The 21,746-nt window shown below is 32.3% G+C and overlaps 1 protein-coding gene across 1 annotated transcript; it reads right to left on the minus strand.

The window, feature by feature from the left end:
- Positions 1-9,391: 9,391 nt before the first annotated feature.
- On the minus strand, positions 9,392-18,733 carry LOC106637642 (UNC93-like protein MFSD11). The gene is made up of 3 exons (XM_089595861.1): positions 18,426-18,733; positions 11,374-12,309; positions 9,392-9,802 (listed from the first exon to the last, which is right to left on the minus strand). Exons 1-3 carry the CDS (start codon positions 18,516-18,518, stop codon positions 9,431-9,433), a joined length of 1,401 nt encoding a protein of 466 aa, XP_089451987.1. The 5' UTR covers positions 18,519-18,733; the 3' UTR covers positions 9,392-9,430.
- Positions 18,734-21,746: the final 3,013 nt, after the last annotated feature.

Here is a 21,746-nt window from a genome sequence, read left to right on the forward strand (position 1 = left end):
AATGCGTGTCTTTTTTTATTGTTTTTGATGAAACAAAAAAAAAAAAAAAAAAAAAAAAAAAAAAAAAAAAAAAAAAACAAAGTGTAAAATATTTGTAAATAAGTCACATCAATACATTGGTGGTGGGTTGTAAATAATAAGATAAAAGTGTTACTTGAAATGTATATATATATATATTATTTTATTCTTTTAAGAAGACACTTGTGCTGTTATGTTAAGAAAATTACGCTAAACAACTTTATTGCGTCGATTGCTGTTTATTATTGTATTTGTATGATAAATTAAAAAAAAAACTACGATTAAAAGAATTGACTGGTAAACAAAGTTTTTCATTTATAATATCCTTTAACCTGTATTTTTTTATGTAGTTGATAATCGTAATTTATTCTACGGAAAAAAATATGAAGAAATACGCAGTGTTACAATGCTTCAGTGGTTATTAGGAATGATAAATATTCTTCAAATATTCATTTGTAAGTATATATAAGTAGCATAGGTATTTAGAAAATATATTAAAATTGAAGTCCCTCAAAAATGTCCTTTGCATAATCTAAAAAACCTTACAACTTAGCTTTCAATGGTACTAATCATAACTTCAGAATAAAACCAAAACGGATTTTTTTTTTTTTTTTTAACAAAGAGTAAAAAAATTATATTTTACCATGTACATCCCTGAAATAATTTTTAAAAATAATCTCACTACCCCTTGATTCCAAACATCCATTAGACACGAAAATTAAAAAAAAAAAAAAAAATTATTATCGTTTGATCTATAGCTGCAAAGTGGTAAGTTTCTGCAGACAATAAGTATATGGATGATATTAAACGGGTGCGAGGGTCGAGTGCACAATACACATGTATCGAATAAAAGAGCATGTAAGAACGGACACGCGGAAAAATTCCGAATGAAGGGGACGAAGAGGTGCAGCTGCCACCGATGCACGTGCATGAAAACACACGGTAGGTAGGAAGGCGCGTCATGAGTGCATGTTCCTTCCTATAGCATACCGAGGCTGCGGGGGCGAGTGGGTATAAATAGGCTTTTGTGGAAGAGAGAGGGTCAGAGGGGAGGAGGCAAAGTGGTTGTAAAGCCCGGCGCAACATCCCCTGCACACGTGTATGTGTGTGCAACAGGTCCATAGAGATGAGGAGCAGGTGTTCACGTCCCTTTGCACTCCTTTCTTCCTTGCCCTGCGTACACGGGGATCGGAAAATCTTGTAATTATGGGAGCCATCGGTACAACGTTGAATACGAACACTTTTTACTATTCGCTATGGACGAATATTGCGCTGCGGTTTTTTACTCATTTGGAATTTACGTATATAATTTTGACGGCCATGTCAAGGCTTTAGATGTTGGATGTCATTCGCAACTTTGCACGTAACAACTTTTCAACTGACATACTTTCTTCATCCATAAAATTTTGTACGATTTCAAACAAATATTCGCAGCACGAGGTTATTCGTTTACCACAAATTCTAAATTACTTTTTTTGACAACTAAATCCAAACATTGATGTTGTTAAAAAAAAAAAAAGCTTTATTAAAAATTTTGAAACAGATACATTGTAAATAAAATCTTAATGCATACAAATAATTGATTTCACGTGCGATACATCGCAATGGGATTCCAGAATCGTCAAGAAGGGGGCTAGAGATGAGAGCTAAATGTACAAGCCGAGAGTCAAGATTTACGACGTCTAGGGAATACACAAGGTAAGTATAGCGCAGAGGGGCAGCTCGAAAGAGATCGAATGAAGAACGACATCGATTTGACGTGTCCTGCGACATCCCCGCAAGAATGTTCGTACGGGTACGCTTCCCGACATACAAAAAGGGGGATGCCATAACGCGAGGGTAACTGCATGGAGAATCTATAAAAGCTTCGATTTATAATAGCACCTAAGGGGCCTCACAGTACAAAAATGAATATATTATAGACGGTACTGCCACCACGACATTATGGCATTGAAATACATTTTCGGTAAAATTAACGCCACCCGAATTAATTAATCATCCCGATCGGATAAGCTAATACCAAAATCTACTACAAACCGATCCCAGTTGTTTACAGTGACGTACGTTAGGACAAAGATTTTTCACGGTGACGATTAATCAGATTTCATGGAGTAGCCCTCATAACATTATACTGATTTACTCTGTGGAAAAGCGTGCAGTAGGTTAGGAATGATGTCGAGATTGGCCAAAGCATTTTACACTCTCGTAATCGTTATTGTCGCGATCGCCTGATTCTCCACGGTTTTTTGGCCCAGAAAATTCTGACTAGCTCGGAAAAAATAGGTTAGTAGTTTTAATGCATGGTAACAAATTGACACAGCATTTTACAATTAGAAATGTCAGCAAGAGTCCACAAAAAAATGGTAAAAATGGCCAAAACATGTTTTTTGCGTCTAGAAGAAAACCGAAAAACCGCACATAAGAAGTGTTTCGTAAAAATTATTTGCACTTTTAAGACAAACAAAATGAGCCTTGTTGGATTCAAATCGGTTCAGCCGTTTTTTCGCAAATCGCAAAAAACTGCCATTTTGAGTCATTTTTTCGAAACTCAATAATTCGCGTTCTGTACAATATTTAGAGCTGAAATTTGGTTACAAGACATATATTATTATTATAATATCAGCCCTTAACGTATACACAAAATTTCAGCTTGATCGGTTTTAAACTTTTCCCGAACCGCAGAAAAAACCGAAAAAAGGTCTTCGATTTTTCAGTTTTCTTCTAAACGCGAAAAACACGTTTTGGCCATTTTTGCCATTTTTTGGGGGCTCTTGCTGATATTACTACTTATTAAATTCTGTGTCAATTTGTTACCATGCATTGAAACTACTACCCTATTTTTTTTAGCTATTCAGAATTTTTAGGATATTGATATGAGTTTAAGCTAATTCTACCATACTATATGCTCAATAAAACTTCTTAAACGAGTAAGACCCGATGATTAATTTTTATATGTATTACCTGCATAATGATGACTGCTATGGGGAACAAAGAATTATTTTTTTAAATCTTCATGCATTGCACGATGGGCACGATTCAACTGAAAACTTGTGATTTCAAACCGAGTAGGTAATGCATGAAGCACTTGAACTTATATACGCAACTGTCTTCAAAGTATATGAATATAAAAAAGGATGATGATCACGGAATCACCCACAATAAGGCGACAATGAGATGTTATTTGTAATGTTATTATCTTACAAATAAAATTGAGGTAACCAATTATATTTTTCAAATTATTATATTTTTAAATCAACCAATTATATCTCCAACTGATGAGACTAAAAATCGGATAGAAATAAAACTCATGAGTTGCAGCAAGACTCTTTCACTCCTCAACTTTCTCCATGAAGCTAGGCTTTTCTCTTTCTTTCTTTTTCTCACTCCAGGGGCTTTCGATTCTTCCCTTATCTTCTCTTCTTCACTCCTTATATTCCACACGTCTGTCGCGAGAGTGCATATAGCATGCTTTTTCAGTGCACATTCGTGTCCAAGGAATAAGGCGGCACATAAATCAAGCCCAAAGATTGCGTGTGTTTATATGCATACTCGGTCGTTCTCGTGCATCTTATTTTCTTCAACGACAATGTTGTCGACGGGCTTTCCTTTTTTTGTGGTTGAATAGAATTTTACGTTTATTTTATGCAAAATAGAACGGTTTTTGGAAAATTTGAAAAGTTTGAAAAACCTAATGATTTTTCAAAGTCTTCTTGCTCCTCGTTCTTTAAAATAAGTATTCTTTTGAGTTTTACACTACTTATAATAAAATAAAAATAATAAATACACAAAGCAGTTCTAGACCGTCCGTAGAAAGTGTGGCACTACAACTTCTTTCACCAAAGTATACTGCATAACTCAACTTGTCTACGCAGCCTAAAAATGGATACAGAATGACTAAAACATATAATTATGTGTTTACTGTAGAGCTACTTGAAAAATCAAGCAAGAAAAAAAACAGATTGATAACGACCGAAGAGATTATGAGATGATAAATATTAAAAGGCTACGAGTATATTCATTCAAATAACCAATTTTGGGCTCAGAATTGAGACACCTTGCCTTTTTTCATATTTGTTTTTTACGCTTAGATTATGCGTTTTATCTTAAGTTTTAAGACCTTGTACTGATTAAAGATTCAATATTATAAACCGTTTTTACTTACCATTACAAGATTTAGGAATTTTTTATTTTTAACTAAACTTTGATTGATAAATATCAATTATTAAATCTATACCTCGAATTTCGACCTTTTATAGAATATCAACCTGTAATTTAAACAAAGGTTTTGTTCATATATACTTGCAGCATATGTTTGTTAGAAGTTATTAATACGGTTGGTGCTAAGCTTCTGCGTATTTTTCGGTAAAATTTTATTAATACAAGACTTTATTGTACGTATCTCGATCAACTTACTATCAGATTTTACTTTATGGTGCTAATTGCTTGATTAAGAAATAATGAACTTAATTTCATAACAAAACATTTGTTATTTTATTTTAAGTTTTTCACTAACTTTAACGAAATTTCTTAAAATTATTTTAATAAATTTACCATTAACGTAATTTTTGTTTTTTTACTTTTCTGACTATTATTTATCAAAATAAACAACACGAGTCATATAATATCATATTCTTCAAATTGATGATAGGTATTTACGAATGTATAAAGCAATTATTTGTTATTATTACTTTTGAGAAGTGAAATTAATTTTAGTGATAATTTTTTGCTGTTGATGATAACTGACCTCTTCCGCAATTAAAGTAATCAATGATTTTCTCAAAATGCAGAAAAAGCGTAGAAACTTTTACAACAATAATTCAATGTATCAGAGAACTAGGTGAATTTTTTCAATATTTTTCATCACAAATTTTTTTATTGATACACATTAATTTAACCATTCATACAATCTCTTAAGGACAGCAAAGCAGCTAGGATCGTTTTTCATTAATAAAAAAGGTAGTGTACTGATACTTTAAATAATTATTATTAAAAGTTTTACTACTTTCGCTGCATTTTGAGAGAATCATTGAACCTCCTCAAGGTGAACCGAGGAGTTGGGATACCATGACTTGCAAATAATGTTTTTCAATGCTTTTTAAATTCACGGTAATGTTTACATCTAGAATAAAATAAATTAAAAATGACCATCTTTTTTACTTAATTTAATATAATACATTCAAGATTGACAGTGAGAGGGGGGTGACCGGTGTTTTATGTACGTATTTTAGTAACAAAATACTACAGAATTTTCTGAATTATTTTAGTATACAAATCAATATCAGGAAAGTGTATAATAGGTGAGGTGAAAATGAAAAATCAAAAGAGTGTAATTGAATATTATTTAATTAAATATGTAACTCATATAAGGCTTTGATTTTGTTTTAAAAAATAGAGCAAAAATGACTGAAATTAACTGCCTTATTTTTATTGAACAAAGTATATACCGTCTTCCACGCATTTTCAAAATGTGTTGAGACATCTGTTGGATTTTGTTGGAAGTACCATTTTTTGACCCGTGCTATGTCGATAACATGTTAAAAATTATCTCTCTTACCTACTGAAGGTATCATGTAATGACACACAAACTTTTTAGCTTGTGATTTTGATAACATAATCTCAAAAGTTTTTTTTATAATATAATGTATTTATATATAAGTTAAAAATTCTTTTACGTAAATAAGAAGCAAAGACAGAGACAAATTGTACTACAATCATGCCAACTTTTCTTTTGCCTTCTCTAGTAAATGCATATTTTCGTTCTAGTTACTACTGTAGTGTGTGAAAATGCAGCCTTCAAATGTCTTTACAAATAATTATTAGGTATAGATATCGCTCGCTTCGTCGAGGTGAGACGCGTGGCTCAGGTTTTAGTTCTTTTTTTCAAACACCTAAACTGGAAAAGTTTTTAGTTTCAACACTGGCCACTTCATTTACTTTTGTACAGAATTTTTGGCGCTAGTAGTTGCGTCTCACCTCTAATAAATATCTATGACACAATAATCTCGTGGATTGTGTTTTTATGTGTCCAAAGTTGAAACAAAGTTAAACACTATTCAAGTCTAAATACTGACAACTATATTTTATTATTGAAGCATCATAAGCAAGCTTTCTATGAATATCAATATTTTGATGCTAAAAGTGTTACTTCATAATAGTTTTATTTCATAGATGTATTTCATGAACATTTGTATTTAATATATAAATAGATTTTATAGAATTCCGCCGATCTCAAAGTTATAAGCCAAATTTACCAGCAATAAGTCGTTGAACATTATGAAAGGATGTTTAAAAGATAATAGATTTATCGGTGATTTAGCTGAAACGCCAAATTAATTTCTTTATTTTTCGGCAGTATTTTGTTAGACCAGACTTAATAAACGTTCCTAGAAAATCAACAAATATAGGAATTGTGCGTGAAATTAATGTTTTCATATACTGGTATGTCCGCTCCACTGATAAAGAATAAACTCCGTTTATTTTTTAATTGCTGAATAATGTCATAGATTCTTATTATTAATCAATGTTATCGGAAGTTTTACGCTTTTTTAAATCAAAAACAATCATATTAAAATAATAAATGAAATTAATATTTCCAATAGTAATTGTAAATGCCTCGTTTCTCAATAATTCATAACTTTCATGTAAAATTTGAAAGAGTATATGCTCTTCAGACGTCCGAAGTTTTGTTGCCGACAAATACATACATAAAAAATGTGCTAGTTCCGTAAAAAGGTAAACACACTTTTAGCTTCAAAAGATTTTCGATAATTTGTACTTTGAAGTTCAGGGAAGAAATAAAAAGGAACAAAGTAAGTGACAGAATCATGTAAAAATGTAATTAATTTTTTATAGGTACAGGTCTCATTCTTAACATTATTTCGAAGGAATAATCGTAAAGGAATGTTCAACAACTTTATACATTTTTTTTTCTTTCAACAACATATACAGAAATTTATAAAATTTAAAATTTATAATTTCTTACGCATGTTATTACGCTACTTTGGCAGGTATGATTTTATTGACAGTGACTCACAGCTTCGGCAAACAGTATCTTTTTTCAAAAAATTGACGATCCTATCAGCAAATCACATTGTTCGATCAATGCAACAACAAGGAATCACATCTCAATAATTAAACATCGATAACGGGAATCGGAACGATTGACCATTATCGTTACAATGTCGCCTGCTTGCAAGCTTGGACTCGTACAATCGCATGGCGACCTGCAGCCTTTGCTTAAAATTTTTCTGATCACCGTTCGAGCGCATATATACATACGTATTGTTATCTGACATCATCTTTTTCGCAAAATATAATTTTTCTCTTGCATTTACGCATCCAATCAGTCAATTACATACACGTACATTGTTCAATGACGCACACACATTCACTTGTGACGTATTAACATTCTTTCGATCGAATAATAATTCAAGAATTTACTGAATCAATATACACTAGACAGAAATCGTCACAACTGATTAAATCACGTGGGACTTAATCACGTTGAGTTTGAAAAAGTGCTGTCTTGTTGTTTAGTCAAAAACGTGTATATTGTAAAAATCTGATCTCCATTGATGGAATTCGTACTGCTTTTAGATAAATTTTCAATCATACTAAACTTTATGTACATACATTTAATCAAAAACTATATTAATTTATTGCCAAAACAAAAGTATACAAATACAATTTAACAACTTACAAATAACTAAAAATAAGAGTATTTCTTCAAGGATTGCGACGATTTTGCATTTTTATAGGGATAAATACAAAATGCTATTAAATACAATCGACACTGCAAGATTGCAAAATAAGCAAAAAAAAATTTTTGTGCTGTTTTGTACAACCTGCATTTATTTCAAACAAATGTGCGTGTGTTCATTAATCGATTAAAATATGAAAAAAATTATCCACTCACCATTACGAATAGAGAAAGTAGAAACTTATAAAGTATCCTTAGTCTAATTTAGAAATATATTAGAAATGTATATTTATGCCAGCTATCAAATTCATCTAAAAATATATACAAAATTTTTCTTACATAAAATTTTAGCTGAGTCACTTAATTTACTATGATGCATTTTTTAATTCATAAAAAATAGTCAGTTCAGATAGTTGTTTTCGTAAAGTAAAAAAAAAAATTATTTTTGGATTATCATGCAATTTAATTAATAAAATAAAAACAGAAAAATAGTTTCTTGCTATGCAATTTATCATCATTAATTTTTAGTAATCGAATATAAATATGTGCAACACTTAATATCTCTCAAAATTCTACTTTATACACAAAAAAATATAATAAAAAAAATTATTAAAACCACAATTATTCAATGGAATAGCATCATGCCTGAAATATTTCTTAAAAAATTATACTTGAATTTTCGCCATAAACAACAGACATTTTTTTTTTCCTAGTAACATTTTTCACTAGTAAATTTCGGTAACTCATTACACATACTATAATCCTTTCTTTGGATTTACAGTATATTTTTTCTCTCAACAACAATGACGATTTTCAAATTTACATTTTATTGACATTTTTTCCAGTTAACGACAGTTGAAAAAGAGAAAATAAATCGATTTTTGCATTCCATGTCGTAACGTATATATTTCTTCGACGCACTCTTATCAATAGATAAAATGACGCAAACATCTCTCGAGTATTCGTTTAAAATATTCATAATTGGAAGGCAAACGTTATTTTGTAAGTAATTTGACTTTTGATAACATTCAACACACGCGTAAAAATAATAATAATAATAATAATAATAATAATAATAATAAAAATGATAATAATCGAATCTCACATCTCAATTGCAATTACTCACGTCAGACGACCACTTTACTTTTCTTCGTACAAAATTACCGTCACTTGGCACATCTCAAGTACACATCTACATTGCTTTAGAGTTTCCGGTAACTTTATAGCTCGAAAAAAAAAAAAAAAATTAAAATTCCCGTCACGAAAAGCAACGGAATCTACCTCGATACGTGGCATTGTAATTACGTACAACCACGTGAGCCCGCGTTCGCGAAAGCCATCCACACAATTCAGTCGAGTTGAGCTATAAAACCAAAGGTACCTACTTTTCCGATAAAATCATCAACAAACGATCACCCCGAATCGAGTAAAGTACAGTGTCACGCAACTCGAGCCAAGGGCGACACACTCCCATCACCAATACGTGCTTCGGCATTAATTTTTTGTGCGCAATGATGATATATCATGCATACCGGCGCAAGTACCGAGTCACCAAAACAACCAGGCGACTCCTTTCTCTGCTCGATCGTTTCCTTTCTCCTCCCTCTCTTACGCAACAACAAAAAAGAAAAAAATCTCAAAAACTGCAAAAAAACTCTACTTGCATTGAATAAAAAAAAAAAAAAAAAAAAAAAAAAAAAAAAAATCACTCGCTCAGTCCTCGTAAATGATGTTGTGGGTGCCAGAGGCGTCGATCTCAGGACAGGCGACGCTGCCGAGCCTCTTGGCGCGTTTGTAGCCCAACTCGACGACGGCAAAGGCTCCCGTGCCGAGGACCAGCGAGCACAGCAGGATGCCCAGCTGGCCGTACAAGCCGAGGTACCGCGAGTAGAAGAAGCTCGCCGCCGTGGCCACCGACTGGCAGAACTTGAACAACGCGAAGGCCGAAGCGCTGTTTCCGGAGTACACCGTCCCCAGGAGCGAGTACACCTGGGTGTTGAAGCAGGCGTCCCCGAGGCCCAAGCTCAAACTCCCGGCCATCGCGAGGACCGGGGAGGCCGAGATCAGGCCTGCGTCGTCCGTTTCCTGCATTGAACAGGTTGCCGGTGAGAAAGGGTGATATTGGAATTGGCTTTTGTAGAGGATGGGTTTGACCTCTATCTAGCGGGGTTGGAAGAGGTTGTTCATCTTCATGGGGATACATACATCGGTTTTGTGTTTGCGCAAAAATTGTTGAAAGGTTGAATTTCTTCCTTTATCCCTCTCATCCAGGGGAATTTTTGTATGTCGAATAATGTTATCGAAATCTAGGGAATCGCGAGTCGAAGATCTTTGAAATCGTTTGTGATCAACAGATAGCGAGCAGAAAAAAAAAATTTTTTTTTAGCTATCACTTGTTTTTGGGCGATTTGGTGTATGGATGCTTGTTGATGCCAGGTAAGATTTAATTACTTCCACAAGAAAGTGGGTATTGCGAAACGAAACGAAAAGAGAAAATGTAATTTGTAAGACTACGCTCTGAATTTTAATTGATTCTGTATATATATATGCGTTACGCAAGAACTTACTTTTTGGGAGAGACGTTTTTGTGGCTCTGGTTGTGTAATTCAGTGGGAAACGGTAAAAATTGTTTTAAAAATTTTAACGCATACGTCTCAAGATTTACTGTAATGGTATTTTTTTTTTATTTTAGTATCATTTTATTTTTTTCTTTTGTACGGGCACAAAAAAATAAGCGTGTTTTTAATATAATTTTATAACGAAATCGTATCCTAATTTTAAAAGACGTCGAAATTTTCTCTGAATTCGACTATTCACACCCATGTCACGAGGTCTTTTGTTTATAATCGTCGTAATTAACAAAATTGTTAAAAGTATCTGCTTTTTCATTTTTTTTCCTTATAAAATAGAAGAGACAGTACCGACATTACAAAAATAAAAAAATAAAAAATACCTCCAAATCAGCACTTTCTTCAAGTCCGAACCTGAATTAGAGCTTTCGTTAACCGAGACGTCGATATAGAGGTATCAGAATAGGTGACGCATCCATCTCAATTGAAAAAAAAAAAAAAAAAAAAAAAAAAGGACAAACAGGGATACTGTAATGAGTAACTCTCTATTTTGCCATCGAGGGTAAATATAAAAATCAGCTGATTTAACGATGTATTAAATACTTTTTCCACCAAGGAGCAGCAACGTTACACTAAGCAACCCTGTTCTTTGAATCAAACAAAATTTCTTTACCCCCATCCCGTTATACGTTTTCTTATGAAGTTTATTTAAATACTAAAATATTTTATTAAATTAATGTTTTTTTTTAACTACAAACTTTTCACTTAATCGTACGAAATGCTTTTTTCGATCGACTAAATGGTTTTTAATGAGAAATGTATGGTAGAAGCTTAGCTCAGAGGGCGCCAGTTATTTGTGTATCCGTGAGACGGTTCCAATCAAATTAATCAAATAAATGCTAGTTTTTGTCTACTTTTCAAAGGTTCAAAATCCAAACACACACTTTTGCTTGGTCATCTGGATAATGAATTTTTTGATTCAAAGAATTGGGTTGCTTAGTGTGATAGTTATGTCTACGTACACATGTGTTTCAGTACACTTGAGGGCATCGTGCCCCATCATACTATACAAGCTCTTACTCTTACCTGGAAAGGGGCGCTGTTGGGCAGATTGAGCAGAGCCACGAGGAACGAGAAGAGGTGGGTCCCAAACCCAGCGAGCACCACGGACGTGCCGGAGTCCCCGCAGCCAGAGCGACATCTGGACGCGAGCAATCCTGACATGGCCCCACCGAAGACCTCACCAATGCCGATGCAAATACCCGACAGTCCGATCAGCCTCTTGCGGTCATCGCCCATGGCCTTGGTGAAGCCGATGCTCGACGAGTACACGGACGACAGGAAGGTCAGCACGAGGCCCGTGTAAATAAAGGTGAGCGTCAGCACGAGCATCCGGGCCGTGAAGAACAGCGCGACTGCGTCCCCGAAGGCCCTCCACGCCGCGGGCAAGGGCCGCTCCTTCGGCTGTTCGGGTATCTGGAGTTCCTTGTCGGCACTGGATACCCCCTCGGCTGGGCCCAGGCTCGACGGCTGGGGTGGCCTGCGCAGGGCAAAGAGCAACCCGAGCCCGGCCACCGACACCCCGGTGAGGACCTTGAAGACGAGGCTGCGCTGGTGGGCGTTGATCTTCGGCTCGCGGAAGGCAAAGAACACGAAGATGTTGCCGATGAATAGGGACGACTGGAATATGGCCCAGAAAAGGCCCGAGTTCCGGGACATGGTCCGGCCGTCGCTGTTGATCGTGAGGAAGAGGCCCTGTCCGGTCCACGCGAGGGCCGCACCTATGCCGACGAAGGCCGAGGCGAAGTAGAGGAGTTCGGTGCGCGGCCAGAGGAACGACGCGATGAAAAAGACGTAGCACGAGCAGCCCACGACGATGCTCGTGCGGGGACCGGTCATCGATATGAAGGACGGGGCCAGCCAGTTGCACAGGGCGAAGCTCGCGTAGATTATCGACAGGCTGAGGTAGCCCTCACCGTGGAAGTCCGGGTCGTCTTCGCTTATGCTTTCCAGTACGGTTTTCTGCGAATCAAAGGGAGGAAAGGGTTTTTTTTTGTGGATTTATTGCGATGTAGAGAAAGAGGCAGAGAGAGTTTTAACTCTTTTGGAGAATCATATTTTGGCTGAGGTGATATTGATACCATCAGGCTTGAGTGTTTATGACGAGTTTATGATTAGTTATCTACGGTTTCGTTTGCATTTTAATTTGTTTATCTATATACACATACATACTAATTCGTTGTGTAACGAATCAAAAAATTTTATTAAAAACTTGTACATATACCTAAATATTAAAAATTTTTAATCTCAAAGCAGAAAGTTCTGAAATATTGAAAAATTCTCGTGAAGACCACACACGTTCGTAAATTATCAGTAATCGCGGTGGACGCAAATCTTTGCTCAAGTTCGAATTGAACTTGGATCAATTATCACTTGAACGTATTTTCAAACAATAACTCATTCATGAAGATTGTTATTGTTGATTTAGTTAGCATTATTTAATTTTGTTTCGCTTAATTATTAGGCTTACATTATTTAAATTTCAAAGAAAAAGATGCCATTTAAATTCCAGAGAAAAGCACGCCAACCGAAGAACTGAAACTTTTATTTTATTTCCAAAACTTTTTTCGAACAATAATGCATCAATTCATCGAGCGACCGCACGGTAGCAATTTAGGCTTGGCTCGCATCTTTGAGAAAGCCAATAATGATAGTATACAACACAAAAATGCAGAGTTTTTATACGCAGAGTTCGTCAGAATGAATGTAAAATAATAATAATAAAAAAAATTTGTCGTGCGTGCGTCACATATCTTATTTAGTTTATATAGGATAACGCTTATTTTTTCCGTGACCGTTATCTACTAATCATAAAAAACTTATTTTATTATCTAGTTACTTCATTATGGATATTACTAAGAGTATTTTTAAAGCAAGGCACATCTTTATCACACGCTACAAACATATTTTATTTTTATTTTCCGAGAACTCAATTTAAATTATATACATAATCGCAGCTCGGACTGATCGCGTCACAAATGAGTAGATTGGTTTCATTATTTTCCTTTTGAATTAAAAGAAAAAATTCTTTGTTGATCACTTAATAATCAAATGAACTAAAGCTAAATAATTTTAAATAAACTTATTTTCTAATCAAATAATCAGTTGACGTATTTACCGCCCAATTATCATCAACAAACCTGATATTCACTAAGTCGCAGAATAATTGGAAATCCCGATCCGGTTGTTTAGAAAATTACGATATTCATTGCTGGAGGTATACTTAGTAAAGATTTTATTTTAATAAAATGAACACGAGCTTTGAAAAAAATAACGTTAAATTGACATTAAGAGAAGAATATGAATAGACGTGTCACTTCATACGAGGAAAATTCATGACTTTGCAAGCAAAGAAAAGAAACTAGAAAAGGCAACGTTAGATTGTTTTAAATGAATTTTTAAACTAGAATTTTTTACAACACTATACATCGTTTAGGCGAAGCTGCGTTATTAATAAAGAATAAAAATAATTAATTGCGAAAAAATGATCGATTGAGCTTTACTGGGTGACAAAAAATTTGGAGAAATGTATGATGTAAGTATTTATCAAAGAAAGAAATAACATATGTGTGGTACAACATAATATTATGAAGGTAATAATACTATCACAAAGAAATTTGAGAAAACAAATCTTGACATAGAAAAACATGTACTAGATGTTACGAAAAGTAAGAAGTTCAAAATACTACAATCGTTAAAAAATCGTAAGAACAGAAAAACTTACAAAGTATTTAGATAGACACAGAAAGGTGGAAATATTCCTGTATCTGTTAGAATTAGATGCATAAATATAAAAAAATTCTGGTTGGACGAGTCAGACACGTATGCCGCGTAAAAAAGAAAGTGTTGGAAATGAATGACTAAATGGTAAAAAAATAGAGAGAGTTTTTTGAAGTACTTGATAAAAATATGTACATTAATGACATTAACAGCGAACTGGGTATTACTGACGTAATTAGACTGTTAAAAAAATTAGGAAAATAATTCAAAAATATGTTAAGACGAAATAGTAAACGGTGATAACAAATGTAAAACACGATTCAAACCAATAGCACGAGTATGATGAGTATAAATATCACGGTATGAAAAATTATGGGATAAGACTGGATTAAAAAATTAATCGTTCGTTAACCAAGTCCTTATCTACGATGATAGGCTGGTGATTAATCAATATATACACATCAAATTTATTTACTATCTCAGGATCATTTACTTATTCTCGATCTAACAATAGAAATAGTATAGCTTTCTGGAGGTGTCATAGAAAATTTTCATTTGAAAATCTGTCATTGGCACATCATACTCTCTTCCTCACATACTTTCGAGTAATTCAAATGTATTTACATATTCAGGCGTCACAAAGAATGTATATATGATTGCCATCACACACTGTTGATTTTATCCTTTGCATGCAACTCATGTAACTGACATTGCTTGATTCAACGAAGAGTGTATGCAAAAAAAGTAAATTGTTTCATTAAATAACTATAGCACTGATAAACAGATACGATCATTCAATTTGCTAATGTCAATAACTGCTTCCATCTATAAGTATGTACCTATACATTAATTATCATTTTGTATACTTAAACCGGATCGTAGGATGATAAGTGAACGCAAAGAAATGAAGAGAATTGAATTACTTTGTCAGCAATGAGGAAATAAAATACTTCAACTGCTGTTTAACCTTGAGCTGCCAAGTTGAAGCATCTGTATTTTTTATTTTTTACCATCATTAACGATTCTCATGGAATTCAACAGCATTTTATTCCAGAATTCCTTTTAAACGTGTAAATCTATGTATAAGACTTTGAAAAAACGCTAAATTTCAATAATTGTCTCGAAAAATGCTCGTTTTTATTCAAGGATCCCGTAGTCGTCATAGGAAGTCCAATCAGCAAAGCAAACACATTGACAACGACTCATTATTGCTTATCACCAAAGCAAACACGCGTAATACGATCAGAGCAGCTGATTTATACATACCAAAAAACACTCCTACTTCAATAGAAATACAAATGTACAAAAACTACATGGCTGATAATATTATGTAGTCTTTTGTGCATTCATCTCAATTACACGCCATATCCCACAAGTACTATGTAAGGAGGAAGAAATTGCAGAGGCCACGTACGTATGGACCTTACCTTCTCAATGATTGTGACATGCGTGCAGTGAATTCTGTAGTAAAAACTCAAGGTGAATAACGATAGTTGCTGGCTTCCATGCCAGGACCCGTGGCTATTATACGTATTGTATGTAGAGATTCGAGTGCCTTTTACTTGATTTCTACACGTACACGCGCTCCAACACACCGTCCATCGGAGGACGTTGCACCCTATTAAAGTTATACTTGACTGGAAGGTATTTTTGAATGCACGGGTGTGAATACGGGAGGTCGAAAGAATTTAGTGATACTCGGATTTTTTTTTAGGTTTGATCAAATAAAAATCATTGCAAGAGCAAAAAAAAACTGTTTTCATCGATGTAACGTTAACTTGATTAATTTACTAGCAAACAACGCAGATAATGCACCTTCGTATTTTTAGAAAGCAGCAGCATCATAAAACTGAATTTACTGCACTTCTCGGATCTGATAGGATTTTTTACTTTTATACTTTTTTTATGAGAAAAAAAAAATTTATCTCGTATCCTCACAATTTTTTGTTAGCGAAAAAATTTCTTAAAAACTTTTTAAAACTGTTTTGTTGTTTGAAACACACGAGTTTTCCTATAATTCAACTGCATATTCAAACAGTCTATCGTACCAGCTTGTCTGAATTTTAGTGTTTTATTTTACCTTTTAGCGATCCGAATGCAATTTTCTCTCAAATACTGCTTTTTTAATAATATGGATCGCAATAGCCCATAGAACGCAAAAATTTGAAAAATCAGCTAATGGTTTTTTGAGCTGGAGAAGCAGATTATTCGTAGAATTTTTTTTTCTTTTAATTTGAAAACTTCAGCCACTAAATTTTCGTACGCACTTAGTAATTAAGTAAAAAAAGCATAAAAAACTATTTAACTATCAGATAACTCTTGAAATTGAAATTGTTGTAGAAAATGGTAGTTTTCCTACGAGTTTGAAAAGTCTCTGTTTGCGAACCGAGAGGTTTGCGGCCTGAGCCGAAGGCGAGGGACGTAACGAGGTTCGTAAAGGAGACTTTTCGAACGAGTTCCGGAAAACTGCTTTTTTGCCCGAGGAAGTACCAGCCTCCCAAAACCACCCGAGGGCGGAAAATCTTTTTTTTTAATTTCTGTGAAATCTTCCTTTTATTAATCTTGAAAGTGTTTATATGTTTGAAATTCTTTAATGCCTTTTAATTAATTTTCTTTTGGAAACAAAAAAACTTTAATAATAACACCTCCAAAATATAGAAAAAATTTCTCAAGTTAATGGATTTATTAATTTATATGAAATGAAGTGTTTTTTGTCTCAGTTGTCATTATTTTAACGATGAATTTTTTAATGTTTGTAATAATCTTTTAAGTAAAAGTATCAAACTTTGTAATCTATATAATATACCATTGATACACTAGTTTATTGTACGTTAATGTTAAAATCGGACATGAATTGGGTATTCAAAATAATTTATAATTCTCTTGTACTTCATACTCAAAATAAAACTGATTTTTTTTTTATTACATAAAACTTTCGAAGCCATCTGCATTCTTATTTAAAAATTATGTTAATTATATTTCAAAATATTAAACATTTTTTAATTAATTAAGTTAAAAACAAAAATTTTTAAGTTATATCACTTCACAGTTTCTGTAATTTCTTTCGTATTTTTGTGTTTTTAGCGTAATTATGTTTTAATTCAACATGTCGAAAAAAAATTTTTTTTAGATATTCTCTTTTTTCTTGGTTCTTATATTATTTATAATGAATTGATTCAAAGGTGCTACATGTATTTAAAAACATACTGTTACTTGTGAATCATGAGAACCAATGTTAAGCATTGCAATCATCCTTTTTTTTCGCTCCAACTCGTTATCCTAGTCGTTTATAAATAATCGTCATCTAAATAATTCTTATCCCCCTGATTTCGAGATTTAGTCATACATGTGTAACAAAATCTGGTTTTAATATTAATTTTACTATGCATAAATATTATTAATAAATCTCAACAACCATAAATTATTGCCATTGTGTGCATAACCCCTAAATATTTTAGCATAAAATTATTTATAATTTTTTCAAATAATCATAAATTATGTACCACATTAAAACGTTAAGTTCCACAATATTTTATTTCGATTTAAATGTTTCAATAAAAATTTTATTTTACACGCCGTAATTTTTATGCAATACAGTCTTTTACTTGTATTTACATGGCCTCAAAACTAGTTTCCATCGAATTTTGTTTCTTTGAACTTATTTATTTACTTGTTAGAGTAGTTATAAGATTAACATTATAAAATAGTAACAGAAAAAAGAATGGCAATATTATTAAGTAAAAAATTTGTCAAAACGCATAACTTGCAATTGCATATTTCGGCTTGTATAACTCTGACTTTAAATCAGTGCAAAGAAGATAATACACGTCACTTATTATCATACATCAGCTATGTATAATATGAATTGGCAAATCGAACTGTGATAACGCAAACAAGACCCATTGCCTCATTACTTCACAGCCTCAATAATTGCATTATATTGTTCCACACATTGGTTAACGACAGCATTACTAATACGACCATAGAAAGATAAAGAGTAACAGAATCTAAGTAAGAAAAAAAAAACAGCAATCTCTCTGTCAAAACATGAAAACACAAACAAAACAATGCTACCTAACCTCGCTGACCACACATGACACAAGAGCCATGAGTACATATATATATATATGTTGCTGCGCTCCAAAACTAATCACTTTCGTTCAAAATATTACATCTGTATCTAATGCCTGATATTTTCATTGCGCTATTTCTTTTACTTCAATAGCTTCTAGTTTATTTTTCTCTCCCTCTCTCTATCCCAATCTCTGATAAACTTTGGTAAAAAGTGTCCATATGACAGACGCGTGTATAATCGTAACAAGAGCATCACGTCAGATATCTGTTGTGTGTGTACGTACTTGTATGTTGCCCATCGTTTGGAAAGCAGTGAACACCAGCATGAATCCCCAACTGAGGATCATGACGTTAAGGAAGCCCCGGTTGATGTTCATTTTGCTATTGCTGAGGCGTAATGATGGAAAATAATAACAACAGAGCACGGCTCTGTAAAAAGCTGCCACGGTGTTGGCTGCTGTAAATTCACGGCTTACGGCCCGGATAATCAGAGTCGCCTGCACTGTTAGTTTACAAATTGTAAGTTGTGTCCGGTTTGACTCGTTTAATCATGTAACGCACATTTACAAAAAGTAACGTAAAACGTACGTTCCCCGCGGATGCTCGTGAAAGACTGTCGGTGTTCGGCATGACTGTATTATTGCCTCTCGCTGCGTAAGCTCACGTATAGGGTATTATTTAGGTGCACCTGACCGTGCATAGTAATATATGTACAGTTCGACGAAAAAAAGACTTCTGTATAAAAGTCCTCCAAAATCTAAGAATTTTTTTTTCCATTTTCATCGTTGGGATTAATTTTTTTTCTATATTTTACTGGACTCCAGAATGGCGATATTGCATTAAAAAGTAATTTTTTTTCTTTCATTTAGTCAGGGGTATATGTAAAAATAAATGTTTAAGACTCATTTTATTCCATTTTCGCATAAACAAAAATTGACAAACTAAAGCGGGTTAAAATTTTGATGTATTAGCTGAATATAATACAACTGTTGTGTAAATATTGACTTTCCTACTGTACCCTAAACGCACTTGATGAGAAAATTTTTTTATTCATGCAATAAGCTTTTCATCATAACAAAATTTATGAACAAGAAATGAACTGTAAAAATTTCAATTAGTTAAAACATATTTTAATATAAAAATGTCATCTTCTTTTGGATTTCAAAATGAAACAAGGCATATTTCTTATTTTAAAGAACCAAATCACAAAAAATTATTCTAAGTGATTTTTTTTTTAACTCCGTAATACTACAGAGGGAAATTTCTAGAATTTAAAAAGAAGTTTTCTACATAGCTTCAAAAAGGTTTTTCAAACTTCTTTTATTATTATAATTATTATTATTATTATTATTATTATTATTATTATTATTAATATTTTTTTTTTGTTATTATTATTATGATTTTTTTTTTTCACCGATTTTTTAGTCACAGTGTAAAATATCCACGTGTTATCCTAGTAGACTCTACAATAATCATATCAAATAATAAAAGACTCCTGACCGAACTGTTGATACGGAATCGCTCATATGTGCACAAACCTCTCTTACTCTCTTTCTATCTATATATACTTACGTACAGCAGCAGAATGGAAGGAAAAATTCTGGGTACTGCTGCTCTCCCGCTCAGTACTAAGCTGATTTCAAACGATATTAATAAGATATCTGGAAAAGCTAAAAGATATCTGTGTAGGTAAATAAGGTGTATCTGGAAAATTTTATTTTTTTATTAAAAGCGTTTCCATCTTTCACGAAAAATTTTTTTCAAAGCAACTGTAAAATGCATATACATACAAACACTGACAGTTGACGTGATTCGTAGGTTCTCTTGACATATACGAAAAAAAAGTTCTATGATATTCAAAATTCGTACGTTTAAATATCTGAAAAATAAAAATAGGCTAAACCTCACCCCCACAAAATTGTTTGTTGCTTTTTAATAGACAAGTTAAAACTGATTTTTACGAAAATTAATTACAATAATTACAGGCATATATTTTTAATAGAAAAATATTAATTAAAAAAAAAAATATATTTGAATTCAATTAATTATTTATGGTGTTAACGCTTCTAAAATAGTGTAATCCTAACAAGTATATGGATAATGAGTTATGAAATCTATTAATTATTTAAGCATCAAAAAGTAATGGTCATTGGCATAAAAGTTTAAATACATATTTTCTCTCAAAGCGAATAAGTATAAGCGTAAAAAAATTAAGTAAAACATTATGAGCCATGATAAAAGAAGATTTCTTGTAATATACATTAGAAATTTATTATATTTATGAAATGAATTTAGAGTAACAGTTGGCATGGTATCAACTTAACAGTCAACATTAAATTTTAAAGGTAATTAATGTAAAGTAATACTTGAGTAATGTTACAAGTGAAATGCAAAATAGTATTAACTTTGTTTCGAAAACGAAGTTTTTCCCTATAATTAAACTATTTTTTCCTCTTATTTTTATAATTAGTTCTTATGTATAGTTACTATCATAAATAAAACAATTATGTAGAGGCTTGCGTATTTTGGGTTATACGAGTTATTTATAATTTGTTTAATGAATATTATTTATTAATTGCGTGTATATTAAGCAATAAAAATTAAAACAACCAGATTATAATTAAAACAAAAAAACTATGACAAAAGTTTTCCACATTAAATGTTGGATCAAAAACTCGCGACTCCGATTTGTTGAGTACAAATCCAGTGTTTCAGCCGATCACCTAAGATAACGACCACGAAAAAATGTAAAAAAAACTTTAAAAAACCTTTGTAAACCATTTCATTCAATTTTATAACTTTCTGAATAACTTTCAGTATTGAAATATTAAGATTAATATTTACATGAAACAGTAAGTATGGTTAACTCATTTCGAATTTTTAATATTTACAATATTTTAAGAATCATCATTTAAATGACAGTAGTATACGAATTTTATGCATTGATAATTAAAAATGTATACATTTCACAAGTTTTAGTTAATTATTTCATGAGATTAACATTTTTTGTTCTTAATACTTTTTCAATTATTAAATTATTTAATTTAATTTTAATTCAAGTTTGCAATGTTACTACACCTAAAAATTTCTCTATCAGTAAATTTTTGATTTATATTTTTATCACAAATGTATGTTTTTTTTTTTTTTTTAATTAGTTTGTGTAACTTGAATATATTTTCATATTTAAATTTATAAGATCGTATAGTACGTATAACAATTATAAAAGAAAAAAATGTATATTTGAGATTTTTGAAGAATTTCTTCATAGTAGTCACAAATAAGTTTAATATATAAGCTTACTAAGAGTTTATCTTCATACAATAAAATTCAATTGTTTAGGGAAGAATTTTAACTGTTTGTACTTCATAATCAACAAATTAAGTATTAAATATTCAAACAACTAATCTTAAATTTTTATATTTTTCAATGCTATAATATTCGTAATAAATATTTAATACATTAATATACTGAAATTAATAAATTAAGATTTAATACAAATGTAATGGACACAAACTATAAAAAAAAGTATCGGAGTTTTTACATAACTGTTTAAAATGTATCTTGATAAAGTATTTATTAAACTCAATGCACTGATTTATGTAAAT

This window comes from Copidosoma floridanum, unplaced genomic scaffold (assembly GCF_036245765.1).
Source record: "Copidosoma floridanum isolate Cflo_tuat_1 unplaced genomic scaffold, Cflo_Japanese_pri ptg000029l, whole genome shotgun sequence".
Lineage (NCBI taxonomy): Eukaryota > Metazoa > Arthropoda > Insecta > Hymenoptera > Encyrtidae > Copidosoma > Copidosoma floridanum.